Consider the following 25,169-nt stretch of genomic DNA (forward strand, 5'->3'; position numbering starts at 1 on the left):
ACTCTGAAAAAGGTCACTTGCTAATTTCAGCCTGGAGAAGAGGTGGCTGAGGGAAGACCTGGAGTGGTCTGTAGCTTCCTCATGAGAGGAAGCAGAGTGGCGGGCACTGATCTTTTCTCTGTACTGACTAGTGACAGGACTTGAGGGAGTGGCCTGAAACTGAGTCACGGGAGGTTTAGGTTGAATATGAGAAGAAAATTCTTCACACAGAGGGTGTTTGGGCACTGGAACGGGCTCTCCAGGAAATTGGTCACAGCACCAAGCCTGACAGAGTTCGGAAAATGTTTGGACAATGCTCCTGGGTACATAGTGTGCTTATTTGGGGCTGTTCTGTGCCGTGGTAGGAGTTGGACATGATGAGCCTTGTGGGTCCCTATCACCTTAGCACAATCTATGATTTAAAAAAAAACCAACATAACCTCTTAACCACTATGTAACATCTCTGTAGTCTTTTTTCCCCTTATTCTTCTTTACATTCATGAATTAGTTCTTTGGAAAAAAAATACCCATATCTTCTGTGTTACTGCTTTCTTTTACTGCACATCACAGTGAATGAATATTATTTTATCAGCCCACTTGGCAATAATGACCATTAACTGATTGATAACTGATGGGTCTCAGATGGAAGGCTGAATGCATGCTTGTTCCAAAATGGCAGAATCTGCCTCTCCTTTTTACTGTAATAAAGCTGCTTCTGTTTGCAGCACTATGTTGCTGGGAGACTGCAGCTAATTTTTATGGTGCATATCAGTAGTAGTAATTCAAATTAAACATTTCATTGAGTAGGTCTTCTTTTTGTTTGTAAACTGCCTTCTGTAAGGGGAGAGAAATTTTGTTCTGGGAAGAACAGTATCCAGACCAGAGAATGTGACTGAATCTGAAACAAAAGCTCAGACTGTTCTGTTGATAACATCATTGTACTTCCAAAGTCACTTCATGGGGATGGTGACCCGGCTAAATTTACACCAGTCTGATAGTCAAGTCTATCACAGGTACTCAGAAGAATTCCAGGTGAGACAAACACATCTCAAACTGCTGTTTTTCTCTTTCAGAATCCATGGTGCAAAACTTCAGCATGTGGCGTGACTTTAAAGCAAAACAACAAAATAGACTGAGAGATTATGAATTGGAAAACTGTGTCGTTTTGGTTCACAACACAGATAACGGTGGCAATTTTGGGGCTGTGTAGAAAATGCAGTCCTTTTTAGAGTGATTGTTGCACAGCTTGCATGTGGATCAGGATGTGCATGCAATTACATTGGCAAAAAGTGGGTGTAATTGGGCATGCACCTAAATGGAAAAATACATGTGTAAGGTAGAATCTGACTAATAAGTAAAAAAATCTGCTTGCTGAATCTGTACTCCTTTTCTGGCTAAAGGAGGTGGTAGTCCATTTTGTGCTGTTCACAGTCTGCTTAGGTTTGTAGCAGTGTCTTGTTTTTAATCTTGCTTGAGATGCCTCTCTAAAATGGGGGGTGTGTGTGTGTCTGAAGCCTGCTTGCTTAAACACGCGAGTCATGTCAGCTGCAATGCGGCAGTGCTTGGTGCTAATGAGGTGAGCAGCCAGAGCACCCGTCTGCTTATGTTTGCTCATCTCTGTGCAATTATGGCTGTGGGGATTGGAAAAAGGGATTTGTATTGGATGTGGCTCTGTTTTGGCCTTTCCAGAGTGTGGTTGTGTTCTCCTGAGGACTGGGCAGCACATTTCAACTTCCATTTTGGGAGTTACGTGGTTGCTTCATTATGTTTAATGCAAGGTCTAAAATACATCCTGGTTGGGAGAAGAAAAGAAAAAAGGGAAGTACAGAGAGGGGGAATCCCCCCTTCTTCTCTCCCCCCTCCCTCCCACTTCTCCCCCAATTAATTCTAATGCACCTTGAAATGAAATACATAGCTTCGCTATTGGTGCCTTCATGCAGAGTATATATAAGTCTGTATTTGTAATGTAGCATCTTTGGAATACAGTAATCAGGTAATAAAATTTGGTTAGATCTCACTAGTTACAGGTGACCTTTGGTGGGCACAAGATGCAGATGCACTGTGATTTCTCAGCTCACTTTTTTTTTTAAAATTATTTTTTAACACTTAAGGTGCTGACAGCAGTGTGAGCTGAGTATTTTTTGCTGAAGTCATAAAGTTTTGCTTTGAACATAAGACAAATAAAGTAAATATCAAACTTTTTTTGTCTTTTCCTGTCCTCAGATGCCAATCTGTCTCCATTGAGCTTGATGCCTTCCTGTCCAATCCTGTTGTATGCCTATCCTGTAGCTCATCTTTCAGTGTTTCTTTTTCAGAGAATTAGCCTGTAAAACTATAGGTCATGATTAAGTAATATATTGATCTTGGTGGCAAAGCTGGCTTTCCTTCTCATTTCTGCATTTGTCACAGGGTGCTTCCCTGTTTGCTGGTAAAATTGTTTCTGATTACTTAATTTAATATAAATCAGATTGTTGAAATGACCTGCTGAAAATACTGCTGGTTTTTTGTGTTTTTTTAAGGATCGTATCTAGTCTCTGTTACTTTGGCAATATGTTGTGTAACGTGGTGCCACAAACAGAGGGATCAATACAGCTGGGACTGGGAAAGGTATGAACTGCATCCTGTAGGCAAGAACCAGCAGTGGGAGGCAGGAACCTCCTGAGCTGTTGATACAGCTGGTGTGAGTGTAGTGTGCAGCTTACATCCATAGAAAGGGTGGAGTGTCAACCTGTAAACAAATGTCCGCCACCCTGGGAAGGAGCCCAAGACTGAGCCCTAATTAAGTCTGGTTTTAGCTTGGTCCCAGTTTTAAGGGAGTTGAGTGACATGAGTGAAACAGCACAGGTGACAAGATGTGTACTGGGGAGAGTTGTGTTTTTTTAACACTCGCTGTTGAAGTCTGGTATCTCTGTGATCACAGATAGTGCAGTATTTCTGCACCTGTTTACCTTCTGCTGGAGATCTTATGACTTAAGACTGGGATGTTTTTCTCTCTTCCTTCTTTAGGTCTCCGGGTGAAAGGGGAGCTCATTACTGCTTACCCACAAGTGGTGGTTGTGCGTGTGCCAACACCTTGGGTCCAGAGTGACAGCGACATCACAGTCCTTCGCCACCTGGAGAAGATGGGCTGTCGATTGATGAATCGTCCTCAAGCCATCCTCAACTGTGTCAACAAGTTCTGGACATTTCAAGAACTTGCTGGCCATGGTGTGCCTCTTCCAGACACTTTTTCATATGGTAAGGCTGTTGGATCAAAAGGGTAGCACAGTTGCCTAGACAACTTGCACTTTTGCAGTGCAAAAGATAAAAGTTTTGGAAATCCATGGAAATTTAAGTAGCATGAGGCTAGTTCCAGAGCTAAGTGTTGAATAACCAAAAAAGAAGTTTAAGTCATGACACCCACATTCTGGTTTTGTCTTTGTTGATTAGCTTTTGATGCCTTGAAAAGAGTACTTGGACTGTACCTCAGCCTTCCAAGTAACTGACTTTGGCTGTTAGTGGTATAATACTTTCCAGTCTTTTTTCCAGTTGCCCAAAACAACAGACAAGAGCGTAAGGTACTCAATGTCATAAGTACTACAGAAAACTAGACTTTGGTACAACCTGAAAATAGATTAAACTCCTGTATGAATAAAAATGTCTGCAAATACATCAGTTTTTGTGAAAGGGCAAGAGTAGCAAGGAGTACGAGGCCTTGTGTTCACCTTTTAACAATAGTTTGGGCTTTGTTTCTCACCAAAACAGTTAATTATTGTGCCTGCCTCTGGACTCTCTGGTATGTCTGGTTCCTGACACAGTGCTAGATCAGAGGAACCATTTGTCTGAGCTACACTGGTACTATTTCTGCTTTTAATTACAATCTATTAAATAACTGTAGATACCTCTCAACCTTCTGTTCCTTCTGGAAATAGCAGTGGGTACCTCCCTTTTGTGTGATTGAATCAATAGGCTTTTGTAAAGGGAACTTGACAAAATGAGAAAAAAAATTGACAAAACCATGGGTTTCTGTCAATTACTGTGAATTACTATTTCCTTCAATTGCTGTGAAAACGCATTTGAGAAGAAACATACCCTTTCTTTATACATGTGGTTGCTCTAACGTCTTGAGAAAGGAATGGGTTTCTAATTTTTGGGGGGAAGGGGAGACCAGGAATGATGCTTAATAATTGCAGAACATACCTGTTTGTTTATAACTCCCTCCCACTTTGATTAGTGTCTCCCTCTGGAATTTGACAGAAGCATTACTTTCTTTTCTTTCTTTCTTTTTTCTTGTTTTAAACTGCAAGTATCAAGTTATCAGTAAGAGCTGACTTTGCCAAGTAAAGCAGGATGTGCTGAATGACATGTTACTCCATGACATGCATTAAATTCCATGGCAGGGTCGTGATGGCTGCTGCTGGCTTTGTGACCTTGTGTTTTGGCTTGACTTCTCTTTACTGCATGTTGTGTTAGAGGGGGCTTTTCCCTCTGTCTGCTGAATTTTCTCTTCTGTATTTCTTGTGCTGTGGTCAGCCTTCTTTGAATTGAACTCAAGTAACCTTGAAGTATCAACCATAATTGTGTGAATGGCCATTAAAAGCTACACTCTAAGGTCCTTAGAGATGCAACGAGATTAAAAGTTTGAAGTACTGCCTACTTCAGGATATAAGGAGAATGAGATACAGGCAACTTAAGCTTTCAGAGGGGGGAGGTGGACTGACAAGGTCTTGGTTGTTGCTGCTCTGTGGGTTATGCGTTGTCATTGTGTTCCATGTTGCTTTCCTGGTTAGTAGTTTGGATGGAACTGTTACTAGTGTTATATGTCTGCTGTTTTCCTGTTAGACATTTGAAAAGATGGAAGTTGATAAAGTAAAGGTGATAAACTGGACCAAGATGGTAGAATTGAGGCATTTGGATATGAAAGATTAGATTGAGTCTTTTGGGATTGTGATCAAGAGGCCTTTGTCAATTTGTGTCTTCAATTCCAAAGGAAGTAGGTCTTAGTATCCCACACACCACAAACACCTTCCAAGTCTGATCATGCTCCATGATCAAGGTCCTCCTAACTAATGATTTTTCTGCATTATCTAAGCTGTAAGGGTGGGAGGAATGTGTGGCAATTACATCCCAAATTTGGCCACAGCAGACTGGTAGCACATAATGTTGTTGGTTTTCTTTTTGCCAGGTGGTCATGAGAATTTTTCCAAAATGATTGATGAGGCGGAAGTGCTGGAGTTCCCTATGGTGGTGAAGAACACGCGGGGTCATCGAGGTGGGTGTGAGGTCAGGGGTGAGGGCAAGGACTATTCTGAGCAGCACTCCAAGATTTTGTCTCGTCAAGGAATGAGAGTTAAGATCTGTTAGGTGTTGGACTTCTTTCCAATATATCTAAATTCTACCACCCTTGAATGCTGAATGTTGAATAGGCTGCAACACTGGGAAGCAGTTTTAGTAGAACCCAGTCTTGCAAAGGCTGCATTCAAAGGGAAAGTGTTCAAAATTATGGTGCATTGGTGACTTCTGTAAGAAAAGCTTTGAACTAGAATAATGGGAGGTCTGGGTTTCATGAAGTTGAAAGAAGCCTACATGGATTTTAGGGGTGTTTTTAAATAGGTTTAAGAAATGAAATCTCAGTTCATGCAGTGACTTCTTTCCTACCTAACTTTGTCTGTAATTAAGATTCTGATTTAATCAAATCTTACATATTGTTTGTAAAACGGAATCTCAGTTTTTCAGAAAAAGACCTCTGATAGTGTCAGTGGTGTTACTGTAGGTTCAGATTAAGTTGCTGTGTTAGTCTTTTAAGTGTTGAGTATATAAACAAACATCAACTTAATTTAGTGTTAAATAGTGGTTACTGAAGGAAACCATGTTTAAATCAATTTCAGAGGTTATTTGCAGAGGAAGTTGTTCTGTTTCTAATATACTTTAAAACAAATATAATAAATACTAGATTTATAAAGAGACTAAAAATAAAGATAAGGCACAAAACCAGGAGTTACTTCAAACAAAATCATAACTAGAGGACACCACTTCTTTCTCTCTGTCAGTTTGCTCTCACTCTCTGCTGCTCTGATGCTTCTCTTCTGCTGGCATGAGTGCTTCTGTAGCCATGTGGTAAATGGATTCAGGAACTGATGTTGAATGTATCTAGTTGGGTTATTTTTACTCAGATTAATTCCTTACATGACTTAGCACTTACTTGCCCAAATGCTTGTGTTGATGTAATGGAAGAGAGCAAAACGCTGGGGCTGAGGAAGATCAGACCTGCTGCTGTTAGCAGCAATACCTGTTAGTGTGGTTTTAAAGTGTGGGTGGAGCTCTAATGGCAAGCTGGGGTTTGATGTTGCAGCAAGGTAAATTTGACGGCTGTGGAATATTTGAGACAGTGGATTTGACTTAACACTGCCTCTAGTGAAGATCTACTAAATAATTATAGAGTTTTAGCTATTGACTTTGTTCTCCCTTTTTTAGCCAGGATTCCTGTAAATCTGTTTACAAGTTTTGCTTCAGACCAGTTTAAACTCCAGGCATTTTAATGCAAATTTATGCAAAGTACTTATCTTTTCACATTAAGAGAGTTGGGGAAGCTTTTTCAAATTAATCGAAGAGCAGCTATTTCCAAATTATATTTAAAATAAATAGACAAATGTGGTCATAGGTACTGGCTGATGAATAAAAGTCATACTCTTCTAGGCCAATTTTCTGCGCAATTTGCTACTCCAGTAAATGGGCCAATCCTGGTTTTGCTAAGATGTCATGTTGTTGGATAATTTGCAAGAACTAAGTAGTTCCTCTCCAAGGCATCATTCTTCCTTTGCCATTTCAGGAATACAGTCAGATTATTAATTGCCTGTAGAATAGTTAAAGTTTGGAGTGGAAGAAAGAACATAGTGAATTTTAAGCTTACATTCTCATGTCTCTGTAATGAGAAATTCCATGTTCCTCAAGGAGTATTCTGTGTTATGGAGACCTTAAATCCTATCTAAACAGAGGCTCTCTAGTAGGGCATAGGAGCACTTGGTGGAATTCTTTACACATTATTTATCCTAGTTCTGCTACTGCTGCATTTCTGTTCTCTTACTTAAGGAGGGCAGTTTATCAATTTATGTTTGTACTTTAACACCATAACAGAACTGAATGCCAGTTCTGCTTCAAGAGAAAGTGTGCAGCCTTATTGCAAAACATAAATCTAATATGACATAGAGCCCTTAAGAAAGGGGAAAAGAAATTCGGAAATGTAGGTAAAGGTGGAACGGGATGCAGTCTAGTGAGACTGGAAATTGGATAGAAAGTAGTGGAGTCTGGTTCAGGGATGACTTTAACCAGTATGGATACAACTGGAAAAGAACAAACAAGTCTTTGGTGTACTCTAAAAATGAAAGGGAATGAGATTACTTACTTTAGATTAAAAAAATCCAAGTCCTAGAGATGTTTGCTTGCAGAAAACCTGGTGATTTGTCAAGAGGGTTTTTTTTCAGTTGTGGGATAATCTATTAATTTTATGTTTGTGGAATCTTCTTCTAAATTATCTTGGATACTGTGAAGTGGAACGTTTTCCTCTGAAAGTAGTTGCTTCACTGTAGACCTCATTCTGGAGTTGTGATCCCTTTTAAGTATTGGGAAGAGCAGCTCTCAGGAACTTCCTAACAGAGAAGTGGGTGGTTCTGCAGTGGCACACACTAGAGACTTCAGAGTTCTTAGATGCCCAGTGTTCAATAGTTTCATGTTGTTGGTTCCTTTGTGTCAAAGCTGTAGGCTGTGGGTCCTGTCCTCTTGGATGAACAAAATTGTTGGCTGCTCTTTAAGTATTTCTTCCTTGTTTTTTTCCCTCTCACTAAGGACTTGTACCAAAAGAAGTTGAAACTGCAAGACCATCTCCTTTATCTAAAGCTTTTTTCTTTTTCCTTGCTTCTTTCTTTTTCTTTTTTTTTTAACTCATGTCTCCTCAGCTCCATCAGTACTTGAACACTTAAAAGCACTGAATCAGTGGAACACTGTTGTCCATGGAAGAATTTGTAAATGGATATAAGCTACAGATGGGGCCTCTGAGAATAGGCAGTGTGCCAGTCAGAGGTTTGACTTTTGTGTGCTGAGTCATTGATGCAGCTCAGATGGGTAGCTGCTTTCAACACCCCAATGTTCTTTCCTCCATACAGGTAAAGCTGTGTTCCTGGCTCGAGACAAGCACCATTTGGCAGACCTAAGCCATTTGATCCGTCACGATGCCCCTTACTTATTTCAAAAATACGTTAAGGAGTCCCATGGCAAGGATGTGCGCGTCATCGTAGTGGGAGGCCGTGTGGTGGGCACCATGCTCCGCTGCTCGACAGATGGGAGGATGCAGAGTAACTGCTCACTTGGTAGGAAAAGCATTGCTCATAGTTTTGATCGGAATATTTCAACCCAGTTGAAAAATCACAGAGCTGACTGAAATAAGCTGTAGGTGTTATTTTATGTTAATTGTGCTTACTGCTGGGGGTTTAAAGGGGAAACATGAGAATAAGGATTAAGTAAGAAGCATGTTGAGCAAACACAGAAGGAGAGATGATCTTTGCTCAAAGTGTTTGATAGATGGGATGATGACAAGCAGGGGAAAGTTCTAGAACACAAATGGAGCAACTGATGTGGTAATGGCAGTTTGATGCTAATGCAGCATTTGTTTCATTATCATTTGTTTCATCCTGTTGAGAGGAATAGAAAATGAAGGAAGACAGAAAGCAACACTTAAGGGGTGGAGGAGTCAGTCATTTGGCAAGAGACTAGAAGAAAACGTTAAGTGAGGAAGCTGTTGAGGGCAATAAACAATTGGATTGAGCTGTACATTTTCTGTGCTGCCTTAAGTCTGTCAGGTTCCTCCCTGCTACCTCTCCCACAAAGACCATATCTGGGAGAAAGAGGAGGTTACTGCATTGATTGTAGCATGCTCAGAACTGAGATTCTGCATAGGTTTGGGTGTTGGACTTGAGAGTTTTTGAGGGTAAAAGGAGGAAAGACGCTTGAGGTTGCCTGGCTGAAACTGTACCGAATATGAGCAGGGATGGCATGTGTTCATGTGTAATGCACTTTTGGTTAGTCAGAATGCCTAAGAGATTTTAGTTTCTACTTCATGCAGAGGAAATGTAGCCTGAAAGATTTTTCTGCTATTTTTTTTTTTTTGTTTCTTATTATTTGGATTATTTTTCAATTTAAGTATTGTGATAGATGAAGCTTGAGCCAGTTAATACTTAGTTGGTGGACTGTGACCTGATGAGCTGAGGTTCAGACACAAATGTTCCCTAATTCTTGCTTTAGAGTCAGTAACCTGTGATAGGAAGTTGAGAGGTATGTGAACAGATGATGATAATGTCCTAATCCCTATTCCCCTCAGTTATATCTACAGTTAGAGTTGTAGTCTTACCAAGAGCTCTAGGTTTAATTTTGCTGAAATATTTCTTGTGAGCTAGAAAGCCTCTTGAAAGCATCTTCCTTAAAAGGAACAAGGGTGGTTTCTTAGTTCCTTTTTTTAATATCCTGGGATCATAAAAATATGTATTTTTTTCTGGACTAAAATGTCAGCACTTAACTCTTTTTAAACAAATCATAATCTTGATATGCCAAAGGCAGATCAGAATCTTTTAAAATCTTGGTGTGGCATCAAGTTCATTAGTAGTCACTGTGGAAAGGAGTTTGCTTTCTAAGTCACCAGCAGTGTGCTTGCAGGCTGACTTTGAAGCTTCCCAATCAAAAAGCACTGCCTGGTTGAGAAGGATGTCAGTGACTTGTGACCTGAGTGCAGACAGCAAGTTCTTTTCACTTTTTCCAGGTGGTGTAGGAATGATGTGCTCGCTGAGCGAACAAGGCAAGCAGTTGGCAGTCCAAGTGTCAAACATCCTGGGGATGGATGTGTGCGGCATTGACCTGCTGATGAAGGACGACGGCTCATTCTACGTCTGCGAGGCCAATGCAAATGTAGGTTTCATTGCCTTTGACAAGGCTTGTAATTTAGACGTAGCTGGTATCATAGCGGACTATGCCGCTTCCCTGCTGGCCCCCGGCCGCTTGACGCGGCGCATGTCCTTGCTCTCCGTGGTGTCCACGGCCAGCGAGACTAGTGAGCCAGAGCTGGGCCCTCCAGCTGGGGCCGCTGTCGACAACATGAGTGCTAGCTCCAGCTCTGTCGACAGCGACCCTGAGACCACGGAGAGAGAGTTGCTCACCAAGCTCCCGGGGGCTCTCTTCAACATGAACCAGCTACTAGCCAATGAGATCAAGCTCCTTGTGGAGTGATGCCACGTGTAAATAGGTGACCAACAGAACTCTCTCTTGTAAATTTTTTTTTTAAACCAACTTGCAATGCTGTTTATCAGAAATGCTCAGAGGAATGAGGAAAGGGGGGTGGGTGTGTCAGTCAAGAGAGCAAAAGTAAAAGGCACACATGCTGTGGTTGCTGTCCTTACTCATTTGCGGAACATTAAATTGTCTTCGTTCTTCATCAGTTTTACAGTGGAGATGCTCAGTTCGTAACCAAGCAGCAATTTTATTTGGATGCTGCTTTGGTCCCCAGATATATTGCAGTTCATGTGTCTTCACAGGCAAGCATTGAAGCATGATTCACACTTGAAGATTTTCAGAAAGTTGTCTGGCAGCTCTCTAGAAACTTCTGTGAATTATTGCACCAGTTAAGTCTTTTCTACCTCTCTAAGGCTTGATCCTGTAAATTGCCGAGTGCCTCAAATTCTTTATGTGAGTTGAAGGTGTTAAATACCAAGTATTTCAAAATTCCTGGACACCTACTGTTCCTACTCTTGTAGATGGGAGCTGTAAGTTCAGGATCCTTTTAAAGTCATCACTTTCTGATCTTGCAGGATACGGCCTTTCAAATGTTGAGGCTGAGAGAAGTATCAGTTGACTTAATGTGAACTTTCTGTAAAAATCTGTAGATTGTACCATCTTGGTATTAAGTGGCAGCTTTGTGTCTAAATTCCTTTATAAAGCTTTTAAAGGAGGATACTTCTGTTTTTCTCATTTCAAATCCTGATTTTGGAAGGTGTATATAGGGGAATTGGTTGTGGGCAGAAGTGGCACATTTTTAACTATTTTTGCATGGTTGGAGGAGATAAACAGCACTGTAATGTTTGGTATGCAAAATGATGTTTAATCTAAAAATGTGAAAAAGAATTACACTAGTTTAAAGCAAACGTGCATCAACTTGTATTTGTTAGTGTTTTAGTCTTTCTGAGAGAGATCTGCAATGTTAATGTTCCTTTTTCTTTAATACATGCTAGTCCAACACTCCCTTCTCTATGCCTGCATCTTTAACAGTGGCCAAAGTGAAAACACCGCAGACTGTTTGTTAAGAAAACACTGAGTTGTAGCCTGTACATTGGTGGGGGGGTTGTTCGTTTGTTTGTTTTTGTTTGCTTTTTTTTGGAGGGAGAAATGTGGTAACGTGTGGAGGAGGGAGGAGCTGGTTAAAGGTGATTAGTCATCTAGAGGAATTTTAGAATAAAGCTGCAGTTCATACAATACTTACCAGGCTTACTTTTTCCCCACTGAACATAAAAAACTGATGTTGGCATAAATCCAAAGAGTATAACTGGGGAGAAATATTCAGTTCTTAGCTTTGGAAAACGTGGCAGATTTTTAAAAAGGAGAAAAAAAAGAAAAAGAAGGAAAAAGAAAAAAAAAAAGAGAGCTCAGCCAGAGTTTAAAAAAAGAAGAAAAAAAAAATAACCTAGGTCCACAAACAATTAAGGGATTGATCCTAGGCCTTTACATGTGTGTGGTGTGAGTGCACACACTCGTGTGTGTTTATGTGTGCACAATTGTTTTCCTTTATTTTTTTTGAGGGTGTTGGCTGTTTAGCTCCTAATTTTTTGCAGACTTCCTGATTTTCCTTAATCCTTCTGGCTGTGCATTTTCTCATTAGCCTTGAGCTGGTTTGGAAAACAGATAACCAAAACAAATACTGAGTCCATTTTTCAGTCCCTGTCTTCCTCCTCCTTTTCCTCCTCCTTCTCCCTTTTCACTCCCCTCTTATTCTTGGGGTTCATAAAGCCCTGGAACTATATATATATATAAATATATATATAAAGATAAGCCTCTTTTTTAAAAACAAAAAGTAAAACGTTTACAATTGAAAAATCATCTTGTGAAAATAGGTTTGTTTGGAGGGGGGTTGTGTGTGTGCAATGCTGCTGTTTTCTGGATACTTTAATGGAGCATGTCCCATGTACCCTCTGAGGTTCTGCACTGCCCACCTCTGTGGCCCTTCCTCACCTCTCTGCTGCTCTGCTGTTTTACCTTCACTTGGACCTTAAACACAACTCACGGACACTATGCAGAGAGTCTTCAAGAGGCAATAAACAGAACAGTATTAACCTACTTTATGGAGGTTTGATCATGCTTCTTTGTACAGTTTGTTTTTTTTATTTTAAAAGGAATGTAATAAAATGGCTTTTTTTTTTTTTGTAGAATTAAATATTATTATTAAAATCAAGTGAAAGGTTGACTGTTGGTGTTAAGCAGGAAGGTGGACCAGCTGGTCCAGCAAAAAAATGATCTTCAGCAGTAAAAAGGTATTTTCAAATCCTTCTTACTGAGCCTTCAAGTGCACAGGTTATACCTGAAGAATATAAAGGTCTTCAACCTCTGTGAAGAATTACAGAACAACAGAACATGAAAGTAACCTAATTCTCTAGTCACTGAGCAGAAAACTCTCTTAGAAGAGCTCTACTTCCCTTGCTTGTTTATCCAAGGGGAATTTGGGGTGGAGGGTGGCTCTTTTTTTGTTGTTTTTTTCTTTTTTTGTCTCTTCCTTTTTACTGGTAGGTGCCTGCATTTCTTGACAGGCTGATAGGATCAATCCTTCCCTTTCTAGCTGACATACATTGAGCACATGTGGAATAACAGCAGGGAGTAAGCAGGTGCTAGTTGGTATGCAAAGGCTTTCATGTTTCTATCACAGGAAGCATCTTTTAGATGAAAGTTAACTAAATATTATGGATTATTTTTCTGAGTTCTTGTAGTATCTTGTAGCTCACAGGAACCTTACATTTCTAGAACCCTTTCAAAATGTCTAGGTTACACCTCACAGTCATAAATTTCATGGAGTAAACAAAAGACTTTTTAAAAAAAGACCAAGTGGGTTGAGAGATTTGCAGTTTGACTCCCTTCTGATAAGTTGCTCCTCTGGTTGGTGCTTCCATTACTAGTTTGGAGAGAAGTCTATGCATAGTGGTCACAGAGGGAAACAGGATTTGAAACATCATGTGTGTGTGTTTGGATATTGGGTATTGATGCTGCATGAAAACCTTGCTTGAGGGTTCACTTGTACAAATGGGCACACTTGTCTCATGTATTTACTCCCTACTTATTGTTCCTGAAACAGTGAAATGCAAAGAATGGCCTGGGGATGCAAGGGGGCGGGGTATGTCTCATTTTTATTCAAAGGGAAAAACACCAACAAACCTAGCCTGTGGAAACCAGGCAGTGTTTCCTGTTGAAGGTGAACTCCACAGATGTCAGCTTTATACACTTTATTTTCTTCAGTTCTGTGTGCTGAATCACACCCTAAACTTCTATACAGTTGCACTAACACTACCTCCATATGTGGCTTTGGAAGCATGTGCTGAAAAAATGGTCAATGATGGTGGATTACAATGGTGCCAATACAGCTGATGGTGATACAACTATTTTTGTATATTTTAATGTTTGAAAGAGCCAGTTAGAAACTCATTTGCAAGAATAAGTTTCTTAAATTGCATCTGATGAAATTTTGTTCTCTGTAACACTGGAGATTTTCTTCTGTTCAACTTAATGTGTTTGTAAGTAATGTCTTGCTGTCAATGTATGGATTGTATCTTAATCCTTGTATTTAATGCTTTAATGTGTTTTATAAAATCTTTTCTTGTAATGTTACAACACCTTATCTGTAAAACAGTGCCAGTGCTTGATGTTTACATTGACTGTTACAATTTTTGTTCTGAGTTGATGGTCAGTCTTGAAGCCTTTTCTCCCAGTTCATGTACTATCCTTGCTGTGTGATATTTACTTGGGAAATAACCTCTGGAACATCTGGGTATGTCAGTCACAAAGGAGATGCTTCTTCAGATGTTATACTGGACTACAAAATCCAACAAATGAAACCAGTGACACTTGCTAAATTCCTCATTGCAAAAATCTGTCAGTTAAATGCATAAGGGATCATAAGGGCTTAGAGAGACTTTGCAAACAGATTGTACAGTATCTTTCTCATGGCTCACTCTTTTTGAGAAGGTTTATGGGCTTTATGGCTGGTGTGAGACACACGACCCACTCCTGTTCTCTCTATGGAATAGTAGGTGCTCGGACAGGTAACTTCTGTTGCTACTGTCTTTTTTAATTTTTAATTTTTTCACTGTTCTAGGAATTGTGTTAAACTGAACACTGCAGGATTTATAACCAGGTGTTTGCTGCCTTTTCTTTTTTTTTATTTCTTTAAATCTGTCTTAAACTTTGGATGATTGTTGGAGCATTCTGATGGTGGATCTGCTGTTGGAAATCTCCAAGCCTCCCATGTTTCTAATTTGAGTTGAAAACCTTTTGTTTTGTTTATTTGTTTAAAACAATGACACAAATTAACTGTGCGGATTTCGGGTGGGATTTGTTGTTGTGCTATTTTGGGTGACTTATTCTCCCTTTTTTTACAGAAATGTGTTCTAACAGTTCACACTTTGTTACTGTTCTTTGCAAAACTTTTCAGGAGCCAAAAAAGTCAAACAATCCAGAGAAAACCCCTTCTCCCCTTTCTGATGGCAAGAGTGAGAACTTATGAAAAATCCTTGCGAATGTTCCTTCCTAAACTTTTCCCCCCAGTAATGCAAGCGGGTAAAATGCTAAATGCAGCAGTTTGGTGACATCCAAAACCGACCTGTTGTCAGGTAAATTGACACTTTTCTGCTCTTACTCTAACCTTCATAAGTTTGCTAACTTGTCTGCCTTCCTTTCTTCCCATCAGTTTTGGTGATCCTTGTTGAATGATTTCTTTAAGCAGATTTAGAGAAAACCGTGCTTTACTTTATTTCCCCTCCTTACACTTGTTGACTTTTAGGAATACTGTCATTGTGCTTTACTTTACTCAGGTGAGACAAAAGTGAGTCCCCCATGCAACTGTATGAGGGATAGTTTTGTAATACATTAATTCCACCTCTTCTTTATCATTTTTAGATTGTCTTCAAGTATATTGTTTTAGCTTAGATTTTTGAAAGATACGTTGCTTTCCATTTGCTAAGTGAACATGAAATATAACTGCAGAAGTAAGTAATTGGTAGGAATGAAATACTAGTACTAAGAATGTTAATTCTATTAAAATTCAATAGAGCAGGATCCTGTAAAGAGGAGAGATGGACGAATATGTGTCCTGCAGAAAAAGACCATTGAGCTGATGATTTCTGTTTGTGGAGGATGGAGTGACACATTTTATCTTGCCCTTACTGCTGTATCAAAGCACTTGTGCATTTTATCCTTCTCTGGTAACTCTCTCCCTTAATCTCAAACAATGTAAAAGTACTGGATACTTAATATTTTTTGCTTAATTTAAGGGGAGAATCTTCTATTTTACTCAGAGGTAAAATATCAGAGAATTGGAATACCCTTCCAAGTTGACGAATATTTACCTATAAACAGGCTTCCAAGTTTCCTGATGCAATATTATATTTCCTAAGACATCTGTAAAGAATTAGCACTTGTTTCAGATTATTTTTCCGTGTACATTAATTACTCCTCTATGCCATCATAAAATAGTCAATTTTTCAGTCTCAGTTTATATTTTCCTGAAAGAAAGCAAAGTTATCAACAATATAATAAATTGTAGCTTCAAGTTAAGGTGGGAGGGAATAATTTTAGAGCCAAATTTTGCTCTCAATTACACTGAGATAAAACTGGAATCACTCTGTAGAAGTCAGTGGAGTGATATCCGATTTCATTGGTATAATTGAGTGTATAATTTGTGTCTTTTAATTTTACTTGCAAGGTAATTTTACAAACCTGTTATACTTATGTTTCCAATGCTTTTTCCTTTCAGACACTCCCACTTCTTGCGTCTCAGCATTGGGCAGGCCTATTCCTTTATTTGTGTATATTTTTGTGCATCAGCTGCTATAGGACACGGGTGTAACACTTTCAGGCATGTGGTTGGGTGTCTTTCTGGGGTCTGTAATATTGTCTAAAAATTTTTTTTCCTCAGATTTATTTGTTAATTCATGTTGGATCACAGTTTTGCATCTCTAACCTGATTTTAGATATATATTGTGTGAAGTGTTTTTTGAAAGAAATACAGTACTAGTTCTTTGCAGAGTCTGCAATTCATCTTTGGTGGGGAGAGTTTACCAAAATGTACTGCATTTTGTAATAGTTAAAGTTTCAATATTTAATGTGGCTTTAAAGGTGATTTTACAGATAATGCTCCTTCCTCTTTATGGAATGGCTTTCAAAGCCTTGTGTTGATCTTGGTTGTGCGCAGTGCTTTGCCTAGTGTATGGGGAAACTTGAATAGGCCATGACTACTTAGACAAGGGATGATGATTATGTGCATGCTGAACTAGAACTTCTTCTATATGCCCTTCTGCTGCAACAGAATATTAAAACTGGTAGGTGGCAGCAGCAGCAGCAGAAGACACTCATGACTGTGACCTGAAAACCTCCAGTACTGGGAGAAATGGATTGCAAAATACTAACTGGAGTAAGGGGAATGGAGAAGAGAGGCAGAGTCCCAGAACTGTCCCTTTGAATGGTGAGTCTGATATACAGAATTCTGACCATCAAAAGACTGCTTGTAATACAAGAGGCACATTGATCTATCTCAGTTGGTGTTTGGTTACCTGATGTCCTAATTCTCATCTTTGATTGAACATTCCGGTTTCCCCTCTACCTTTATAAGGGATAGTACTTGTCTTAAAAAATTAAATTTCACCAAAATCACCACATATTTAGAGTACTGGAAAATAAGGTTGAAAGGAATTAATCTAGCCCAGTCATTCTCTGCTCCACAGAAGACTGTTCATATTTGTGCTGTTGGTGAAATGTTTATTGTAATCTAATTTAAAAACCAAGGAATGAATGACGAAGATTCTGCAATCCTTTGGAATTTTATTTTATGAAGGTAACGAACATCCTTACCATCAGCCTCATAGGCTGAGCGCCCAGCTGCTTTTTTTGCTACCTAAGAGCAATGTGTGTGTGTGTCTATAAATGCCATGATAATAAAGAACAGTATTGTTTTTGGAGATTTCCTAAATCTCAAGGTAGCAAAAAAAGGTTTGAATCACCAACAGTTAAAATTCTTTTTGGAAGCGGGAAATGCAAATTATGTAATGTTTCTGAGTTAGTGGTTAAGAGTTGGTAGTGTCAGCTACCTCTTCAGTTCTAAATGGCTCTGAAACTTCTTTAATTGCACATTCCTATCAGAAAAACCATTTTGAGCATGCGCCCCAATAGTTTTCCCAAGTTACATATGTGTATTACTACATACATTGTAAAACTTACATAAACTCAAGAAGCTAAAAAGGATGAGGTAAAGATTAAATGAAGATTATTTTTGAAACATTTACTTAACTGTATTTATTAATGGTGAAGAGACCACTTTCACCCTGCAGCCTTACAGATTGTCTTGCAAAGCTTCCTGAGGAGCATGGACTCTTCTTTGGAGACCGCTGATGTAGACACCATAAGTAGTTATTGTTGCAGATGTCATCAGGATGTTCCACCGTAACAAAACCTCCATGCTAAGTAATTCTCCCACTAGAGATTAAAATGCTGACTCTCTAGTAGGATGACTGCTCCTTCTGAAAAGAAAATAAATGGAAAAAGCAGCACTGGAAGTACTGACACAGGGGAAGTTTGAATCTGGATCAGCTGATAATATGGAGAAGCATGTCCAAGTGGATTGGGAAAAAGGAATTGTGTCAGTATATATACAATATACAGAATACAGCAGTAGCTTTTGTATTTTCATAAATGTTTCTACTTAATTTGCAGCTAAGTATTAGTCAATAAATTCCAAATTCTGTTTTCTCTTTTTATCTGGAGTAGTGACACTAAAATCAGGAACAACACTTATATACAGGAACAAAGCTGGATATGAATTTTGATATCTGGGCAGCTAAATAGTCTCCAGTGCACATCAGGTACCACTTAGGACCGTGGACAACTGGTGTGCTTTTCTCATTAGATTCATAGTTATCATACAACCTTTGAAAGTATTCTGTGGACCACAGGTTGGAAATCCCAGAACTGCATTTTTAGAGTGAAATAAGATTGCATGTGCAAAATGAAAAATATTTTGGATAGAGAATTGATTGCAATCTTAAATGTAATAGTGAGCAAAGTCTGTATGTGAGACGAAGCTCACAGAGAAAGGATTTTAAATCCAGTCAGGCAGAAGTGATGAAGAGAAATAATTTCTGATAGGAGAGGCAAAGGAATCTGAAGCCTATGTCAGTCTGTCATCAGAGATAGAAATGAGGCAGGAAAAAGCTTTTGCTGATCTTGAGCATTCCCAGCTGTCGCTGTAAGAAGGAATCTCACCAGACTTTCCATACATAATATATGCTAGACATACTGGCCTTTGGGAACTGGATCTTGGGGAAGATGAGCTGAAGGTTCCATTGATGCACAAACTAAATGTAGCACCTGCCTAGGTGTCCACAAGCCAAATTTAAGGAAAACTTCCTTTCAGTTTTCATTACAACCATGTAGCCTGCTTATCCTACAGCATAAGCTCTCCCCTCACACTGAAGGATTCAGGCTGACTGACTCTTCACTTGTCCTTGATTGTAGAATAGAATTTTTATAGTAGCAGTAGCTACTGAAGATGAGCTGAAGGTACTGAAGATGAGCTGAAGGTTCCATTGATGCACAAACTAAATGTAGCACCTGCCTAGAATTGGTGGTCATGTGGATTAAAGGTGTTACTGCACTGAGTTTACATGACAGTAACATTTGGGAAGAAGGGTGTTCCTCTGGCCCTGGACATGGGCTTGTTTGGCCCCATTACACCTGTAACCGCTGCTTCTCAGTGTAGTAGGGGAGAGAGGCACGTAAATATATGTAAGCTTTTTTGATGAGTAGAGACCAAGGTGTGACAGTCACTGGTCAGGAAAGAATTTTACTCTTTTTTTTTTTTTTTTTTTTTTTTTATAAACAGGAAGGCATTTAGAACACTTTCAGATCCTCCACAGTTCTCCATGTGTCAGTATAAAAGAGTTCTGGTTTTATATTTTTTTCTTTTAGATGTGACATACCCCTAAACATCCTGTTTTCTGCAGCTTTGATGTGGTAGAGATTTGAAGAAGACAGATTATTTTCCGTTCTTGTCATAGACTTTCAGAGGCAGGCAAGGGGTGATATTTGTGAAAGGAGGAAATAGATAGGTTCCTCATGCTGACTGAATAGTAGGTGATGGATAAGGCTGATAAAAAAGTTAAAATTCACATTGCACCCATGCAAGGCATTTTCAGGGTATTTCTCCATCCCTCCTTTGTTCCCTTTAGAAACAGTACAAGTGTTACTAGAATATACAGTCTGCATAGTAATATTATCTGTATTAAGCTCTGCCAAGTCTGTGCATGAAGGGCTTATAAAAGATTTATGTGAATTTCTGTGTGTCTGCTTTTTTATTTGGAGGCAGGTTGCTGTATGCAGCTATGTACAGTATTCTGTCTTAGGGTAATAGATATTTTTTGCTTATTTGGAAGTAGAGGACTGTGTTTGGCCAGTTAAATATATAATACTGTTATCCATTTCTATAGGAAGCAGAACAGCTAAGAAAAAACATTTTTGTGTTAGACAAATTACAATATAATTCAGATTTTTAGTACAGGAATGAAAAAGAAATTTTTATTAAAAGATCATTGGCTTTTTTTTTTTTTTTCAATAAAGTGTTCTAATAGCAAGAAACTAATTTCACATAATCACAGTATGAGTTAGGTTGAAACAGACCTCTGAGACCATCAAGTCCCACCCATCCTTTGAAACAAACACCATCTTGTCAGGAAAGCCATGGCATTGAGTGCCACATCCAGTCATAAACACCTCCAGGGATGGTGATTCCATCGCCTCCCTGGGCAGCCCATTGCAATGCTTGACAACCCTTCTGTGAACAAATTCCTCCTCATGTCCAATGTAAACCTCATTCACTGTTGTAATGTATAAAATTAAATAATAAATTAATTCTTGCTTCTGTAAATTTACAGGCATACATGCTAATTTCCAGAATTTATTAGAACAATCCCTCTTGTACAAATCACCATTTATTGTTGGAGAGGGAGGGAAGATCCATATTACGTAAGCTAGTAACCCAGTTGTTGCTACCTCTTTGGCCAGTGGAAACAGTGATACTGCTGGGTTTCCTTGATACTTAGTTTATTTGTGTTGTAAAACAGTTACATTTTGGGGAGAGAGGAACTGAAGAGGTGGAAACTGTCCATGGTGTTGCATATACTGAATGGGAAGGTGCTCTGAAGCAGAGAAAGAAGCCTAAGCAGTAGCTGTATTCACAGTTATCCTTTTGGTCCTGTCATACCAATGTAGTGGAAGGCCAGGAGTCCAGATGAGTGTTTCATGTGCACCTTGTTGAGGAATGGGCATGTCACACTGACTGCAGCTGTATGTATTTCATATCTGTAAACATTTAATATACAAGAAGTGTGGTTTTCTAAGAGGGTGTGTGCAGTTTTGCCTCCTTGCTGCTACTGTGCAGAACACTGCCTCTGGTAGTCTTTATTCTCTGGATTATTTCTGTTCAATGGTATTGTGCATTAAGCCTGAAACTTGCATTTTGGGAGTTTTAGGAGGAAATTCGATGTGCTTGTGTATATATTTTCCCATGCATCTAACCAACACAAGGAAACAGAAACCCTGCCCACTGACCTTTACAACATTGTAAGGGAGGGGTAGTGCAGTTGTAATGTTATGTAGGAATGCTTATCCATGCCCAAATGGAAATGGTTGTTTATTGGATGGCAAGTACTGAAGTTTTATCAGTGGGAGAACTAGGCAGGAAATGTCTGCAGTTTGACTTTTCTAAACTTTTACACAATTTTTCCTCCACATGAAATATTTCCACAGGAATCTAAGGTGTGTGGAAGATGCTGGATCACCAGGTGCAGGGATTGAACTCTACCCACTGGAAAGGTAACAGGAACTAGATTTTATCTTCAGAACACAACCCATACTGCATCTCACTCTTTGACCTGGAAAGGCCTTTTCCAAGGTCAGAAGAGGAGTTTGGTACCCATGGCTTAGTCCTTGGTGTGTCTGTGTTGCAGCTATCAGGGAAGCCAGATAGGTGCTGGATACAGAGGTTTTTGTGGTTTTTTTAATGATTTCTGCTTGCATTTCTGATGTTCATGTTTTGGAGCAAGGACTAACTTCTTCAATGATTTATTTCTTTAGGTTTTTCTACAGCAGCAGCAGGTCATCTTTTGCCTCTCATGGGAGCGCTTAGCCTTTTGATAATGCCTCCTTCACAATGAAGGGAAGAAAGGATGGATCAACAGGGATGTGCAATGGAGTGATGTCCACATGTGGTGTTAACAGTCATGATGATCCCTATCCCACTAACTTGGAGAATTGAATAAAAAAGTTGAATCGTAATTCACGAGTGTGAGATTCTTTTTGGTACCTTTTGCACCATCTCCCCTTTCTTGAAGGGCTGGTTAACTTCAGAAATCAGTTGATACTGTATCAAAGCTGCAGCTAAGCCAGAAGAGTAAAACCTATTGGGTATTCTTCACTTTATTAACCCTTTTTTTTCCCTCCAGGAATTTAATTCCTAAGAGTTCTAAATGCTTTATATTGACATACTATATTGAATAATCTTCCCAAATGCCTTAGAAACTATAGCATCAGGCCTTTGGTTTTATCAGTCATGTTACAAGTTCACCTAAGTCCCTGAGGGTACAAGTCTCCTGAGTTTTAAAAGTGAAGTCACCATACTGATCATGCTATACTTCATGGTCACTTTGGTGACTGCTAGAGAAAGAGAGAAGCAAATTGGTTAACTTACCAGAGATAATATGCCTTTGGATTTTGAAGCCACAGTGGCAAGGCTAGTTATAGACATGGGTATGTACATTCTTGCTGTCTGGTGTTTCTGAAGACAGCTAATCTTACCATGGGTTATAGATCTTGCACATGGCTCTCTTGATTTGTTGTTAGTGAAGCACTGTAAAGAATTAGACACATACTTATGGCATTTTCATGAGGTGCCTGCTTGAAATTTGTACAAAATCTACAAAAGTGAAGAAAAAAGGGGAAACGATGCTGAGTTGGTACATTATCACTAAACACCTCTTATCCTTGACTTTCTTCCTGTTCCTTTCATGGATATTCATTTTATGTAAATTTTAATTCCTGTTTTTGGTGTGCTTGTTCTAGTAATTGACATGTGAACGTACCTGGGAATGTGGCTGGTAGCCCGTCTGCAGCTATGCCTTTGCTCCATTAGCTGAAGCTTATGGTTGATTTTTTTGCAAATCTGTGTGTGACACTTCTCTGGCACCTCTGTGAGAAGGTGAAATGGCTGCTCCTTCACAGTAATGGCCATTTAATCTCTTGTGGTTCAGTGCCTGTTTGTGTGCTGATGCATATGCTGATGCTTCCTTAAGTGCTTTTCTGTCTTAATATTTCATGCCTAAAAAGTAGAACAGCTGAGAACTTTCTAAATTCCTTCTTAGTTTCATATATCCCATTTTGCTAAGCTGCTTCCAGGCCCTGTATGCATTTCAGTTCTCTTATTTTGTTTTGTGGTTGTTCAGCAGTGTTCTCTGTTCTGCTGTTTCAAGTTTGCTCCTCCTGCCTTTGTAGTCTTTTTTAATTTTTTTCCCCTGGTCTTTTTTTCTGCTCTTAACTGCCCCCACCGTGTTCTTATCCTTGTCCCAAGCACACATGCACTTATGGTAGCCCAAGAATATACCTTACTCTGTGTCTATCACAGATAACTATTCTTTGTATTACTCTGAAAGCATGTTTTCCTTTTTTTCAGTGAGAGAAATGCTCTGTTACTTTTGGTAGTTCACAGCCCTAAATGTGTTAGAAGTAAAACAGAAATTAAAAGAAGTTTATCTTTCAGTTTAAATGTCGCAGTGAGTGAAAGTTAGCAAATTGCAATACTGAGGAGAAGGCTCCTGGCTTTTATCTTTGTTGAGAGGGATTGGTCATGCAATCCATCTCTTCATGTACCTCACTTAAAAGCTCAAATTCAAGAGCTGTGATCAAGAATCTGTTGGTGTCGTGTGAAAGTTTTGCTTTCCTTTGTCTTTCTTATCTTTCTTTTAATTTAACAATTAAATAGTAATTGGATATTCATGATACAAGATTTTGATATTACTTGTACTGTATAGTGAAAACAGAGTAATAATAGTTCAGCACTGTTGTGCCAGCTACAGAAATAGAATACTTGTAAAAGTCTGCCTTGCTTAGTGTGATGAGATCTTGGGGTGGGGTATATTTGTATTGAGGCCAGACTTGGAGAGAGGTTATAATTTTGTTTAGCATTAGATCTGGAAAACCTCTGTAATTTGTCTGGACTGCATTCCCAGTTGTGCATGATGTAAACAGACAGCTATGTCTTGACCACTGTCTTCTTTTATTTTTCTGGGTCATTTTCCTTATATTTTGTCTTATCACCTTGGTTGCTTCTCCAATCCACTCTTTCTCTGTCTAGACAACTTGGTTTATCACTGTGCATTTACCTCTAGGTGGTCTGCAAAATCTAGGTTTGGAATCAGACATTGCATCATCATCTCTCTGACCCTCTCATCCCACGTTGTCATCACTTCAGTATTTTTCCAGACACAGCTTTGGAGGCTGCCTTGCTGCGATGGCAATGTTCAGAAGGGAGAGCATGCAGTGCAATGACCAGGTCACCTCTAAAGGCTTCAAGGGTTGGATCCTTGGGAGAGAGGCTGCCACTGTGTGCTCCTTTCCCCTGCACTGACCCCCTTAGTTTAGCTGGTGGTGCACAGGCCAGGCTGACAAGCACAGGCTGATAAGCTCACCCTGGCACTGCTTCCTGGCTTGGGCACTTCAGCCTAGACATGGGCTGGTTGTGGAGATCAGCCATCAGTGGGTCACTGCTGCTGGCCTCTGCATGTGCCTGGTGCTGAGATTTGGGAAAGCTCCTTGGTCCTCCTGAGTGTTTGCCCTGATCTGCTTTGGATCTAATATCCCAGCTGGTGGAAGGGAGTTGAGTAAGTAGTACTGGGCTCCAAAATCATGTTAAGCACATTAGGAAGAGTTTCTGTCGGAGATGGAGTACACCTCCATCTTTTTCTCAGCATTTTAATTAAAAAAATAATTTGAGTATTTTATAACTACACCTTTGAGGATTTCTAATGAAGGCAAAAGTCTTCCTTCTAGTTCTGCTCATCTTTTCCTTTCTGGGGGGCATATATAGCAGCTGCTGGAGTTGTCTCTAGGGAAGAACCTGCTGCTGCTTCTCCATAGCCCCCAAGATGCAGGAGAAAAAGATAGGGATACGGTGATAGGGATTCTTCCAAGGGAAAAGACTGGGAGGCTGCTGCCTAGCATTCCTGGTAACCATCCATGTTCAGCCCCTTAGCAGTAACAACAGTTGACCCTAACAGTATGATATAGGAAGCAGGGAAGGAAGGGACAGTATCCCTTACAGTTGTGATGTCACTAATGGACCAGAAGTCACATTTCTGTGGGGATGAGGCAGCGTGGAGAACTTGTGCTTTTGGACAAATAAAAAAACAACCTCCACATTTTTCTAGTGCCTGCTTTCCAGATTTGAGGACAGTGCTATATTACAGGGAAGAATATCTGCTTAATCTTCCCTGTAACATCCCTCTGCACAGCTTTCTGTGGTCCTATATGCAAGGTGAGACTCTGAGGAAGAAGTACTCTCAAAATCATGCAAAGTGCTCTCTGCAGCCTGAATACTTTTGTATCTTGGATTGGGGATCTCTCATCTTAGCCCGATCTTACTAACAGCTCGTGTATTTTGAAAACAGCTGAATTTTTGAGCAGTGAATGGAAATTAAGAATTGCAGCCCAGTTATGAGACTTCACTCTGGAACAAGCAACCCTTGAAATAGGAGAGGAGGCCCAGTAGAGGGAAGGAAATAAAGTGTTTTCAGTATTTAAATTTCTGGATTTTTAGGGATATTTCTAGATAGTTAGGGATATGTGTGCAACTTTCTGTTATAACACTTGGTTCTGATACC

General features: G+C 39.6%; 1 protein-coding gene across 5 annotated transcripts in view; it reads left to right on the forward strand.

Annotated features, from left to right (window-relative positions):
• The window catches only part of RIMKLB (ribosomal modification protein rimK like family member B), a 50,814-nt gene extending 29,241 nt beyond the window's left edge, over positions 1 to 21,573 (forward strand). For 3 of the 5 annotated variants that reach the window (XM_021533902.3, XM_021533900.2, XM_021533903.2), the window contains exons 4-9: positions 2,986 to 3,216; positions 5,144 to 5,230; positions 8,118 to 8,321; positions 9,764 to 16,711; positions 21,046 to 21,111; positions 21,373 to 21,573. In XM_021533902.3, coding sequence (XP_021389577.1) covers positions 2,986 to 3,216; positions 5,144 to 5,230; positions 8,118 to 8,321; positions 9,764 to 10,227 — 986 coding nt within the window. In that variant the 3' untranslated portion in view covers positions 10,228 to 16,711; positions 21,046 to 21,111; positions 21,373 to 21,573. Of the gene's footprint in view, positions 1 to 2,985; positions 3,217 to 5,143; positions 5,231 to 8,117; positions 8,322 to 9,763; positions 18,579 to 18,821; positions 21,112 to 21,372 lie in introns of all 5 variants that reach the window. The other 2 variants (XM_077781281.1, XM_077781280.1) reach the window with 2 other exon arrangements.
• The last annotated feature ends 3,596 nt before the right edge of the window (positions 21,574 to 25,169 follow it).

The sequence above is a fragment of the Lonchura striata genome, chromosome 2 (assembly GCF_046129695.1).
Source record: "Lonchura striata isolate bLonStr1 chromosome 2, bLonStr1.mat, whole genome shotgun sequence".
Classification (NCBI taxonomy): Eukaryota; Metazoa; Chordata; class Aves; order Passeriformes; family Estrildidae; genus Lonchura; species Lonchura striata.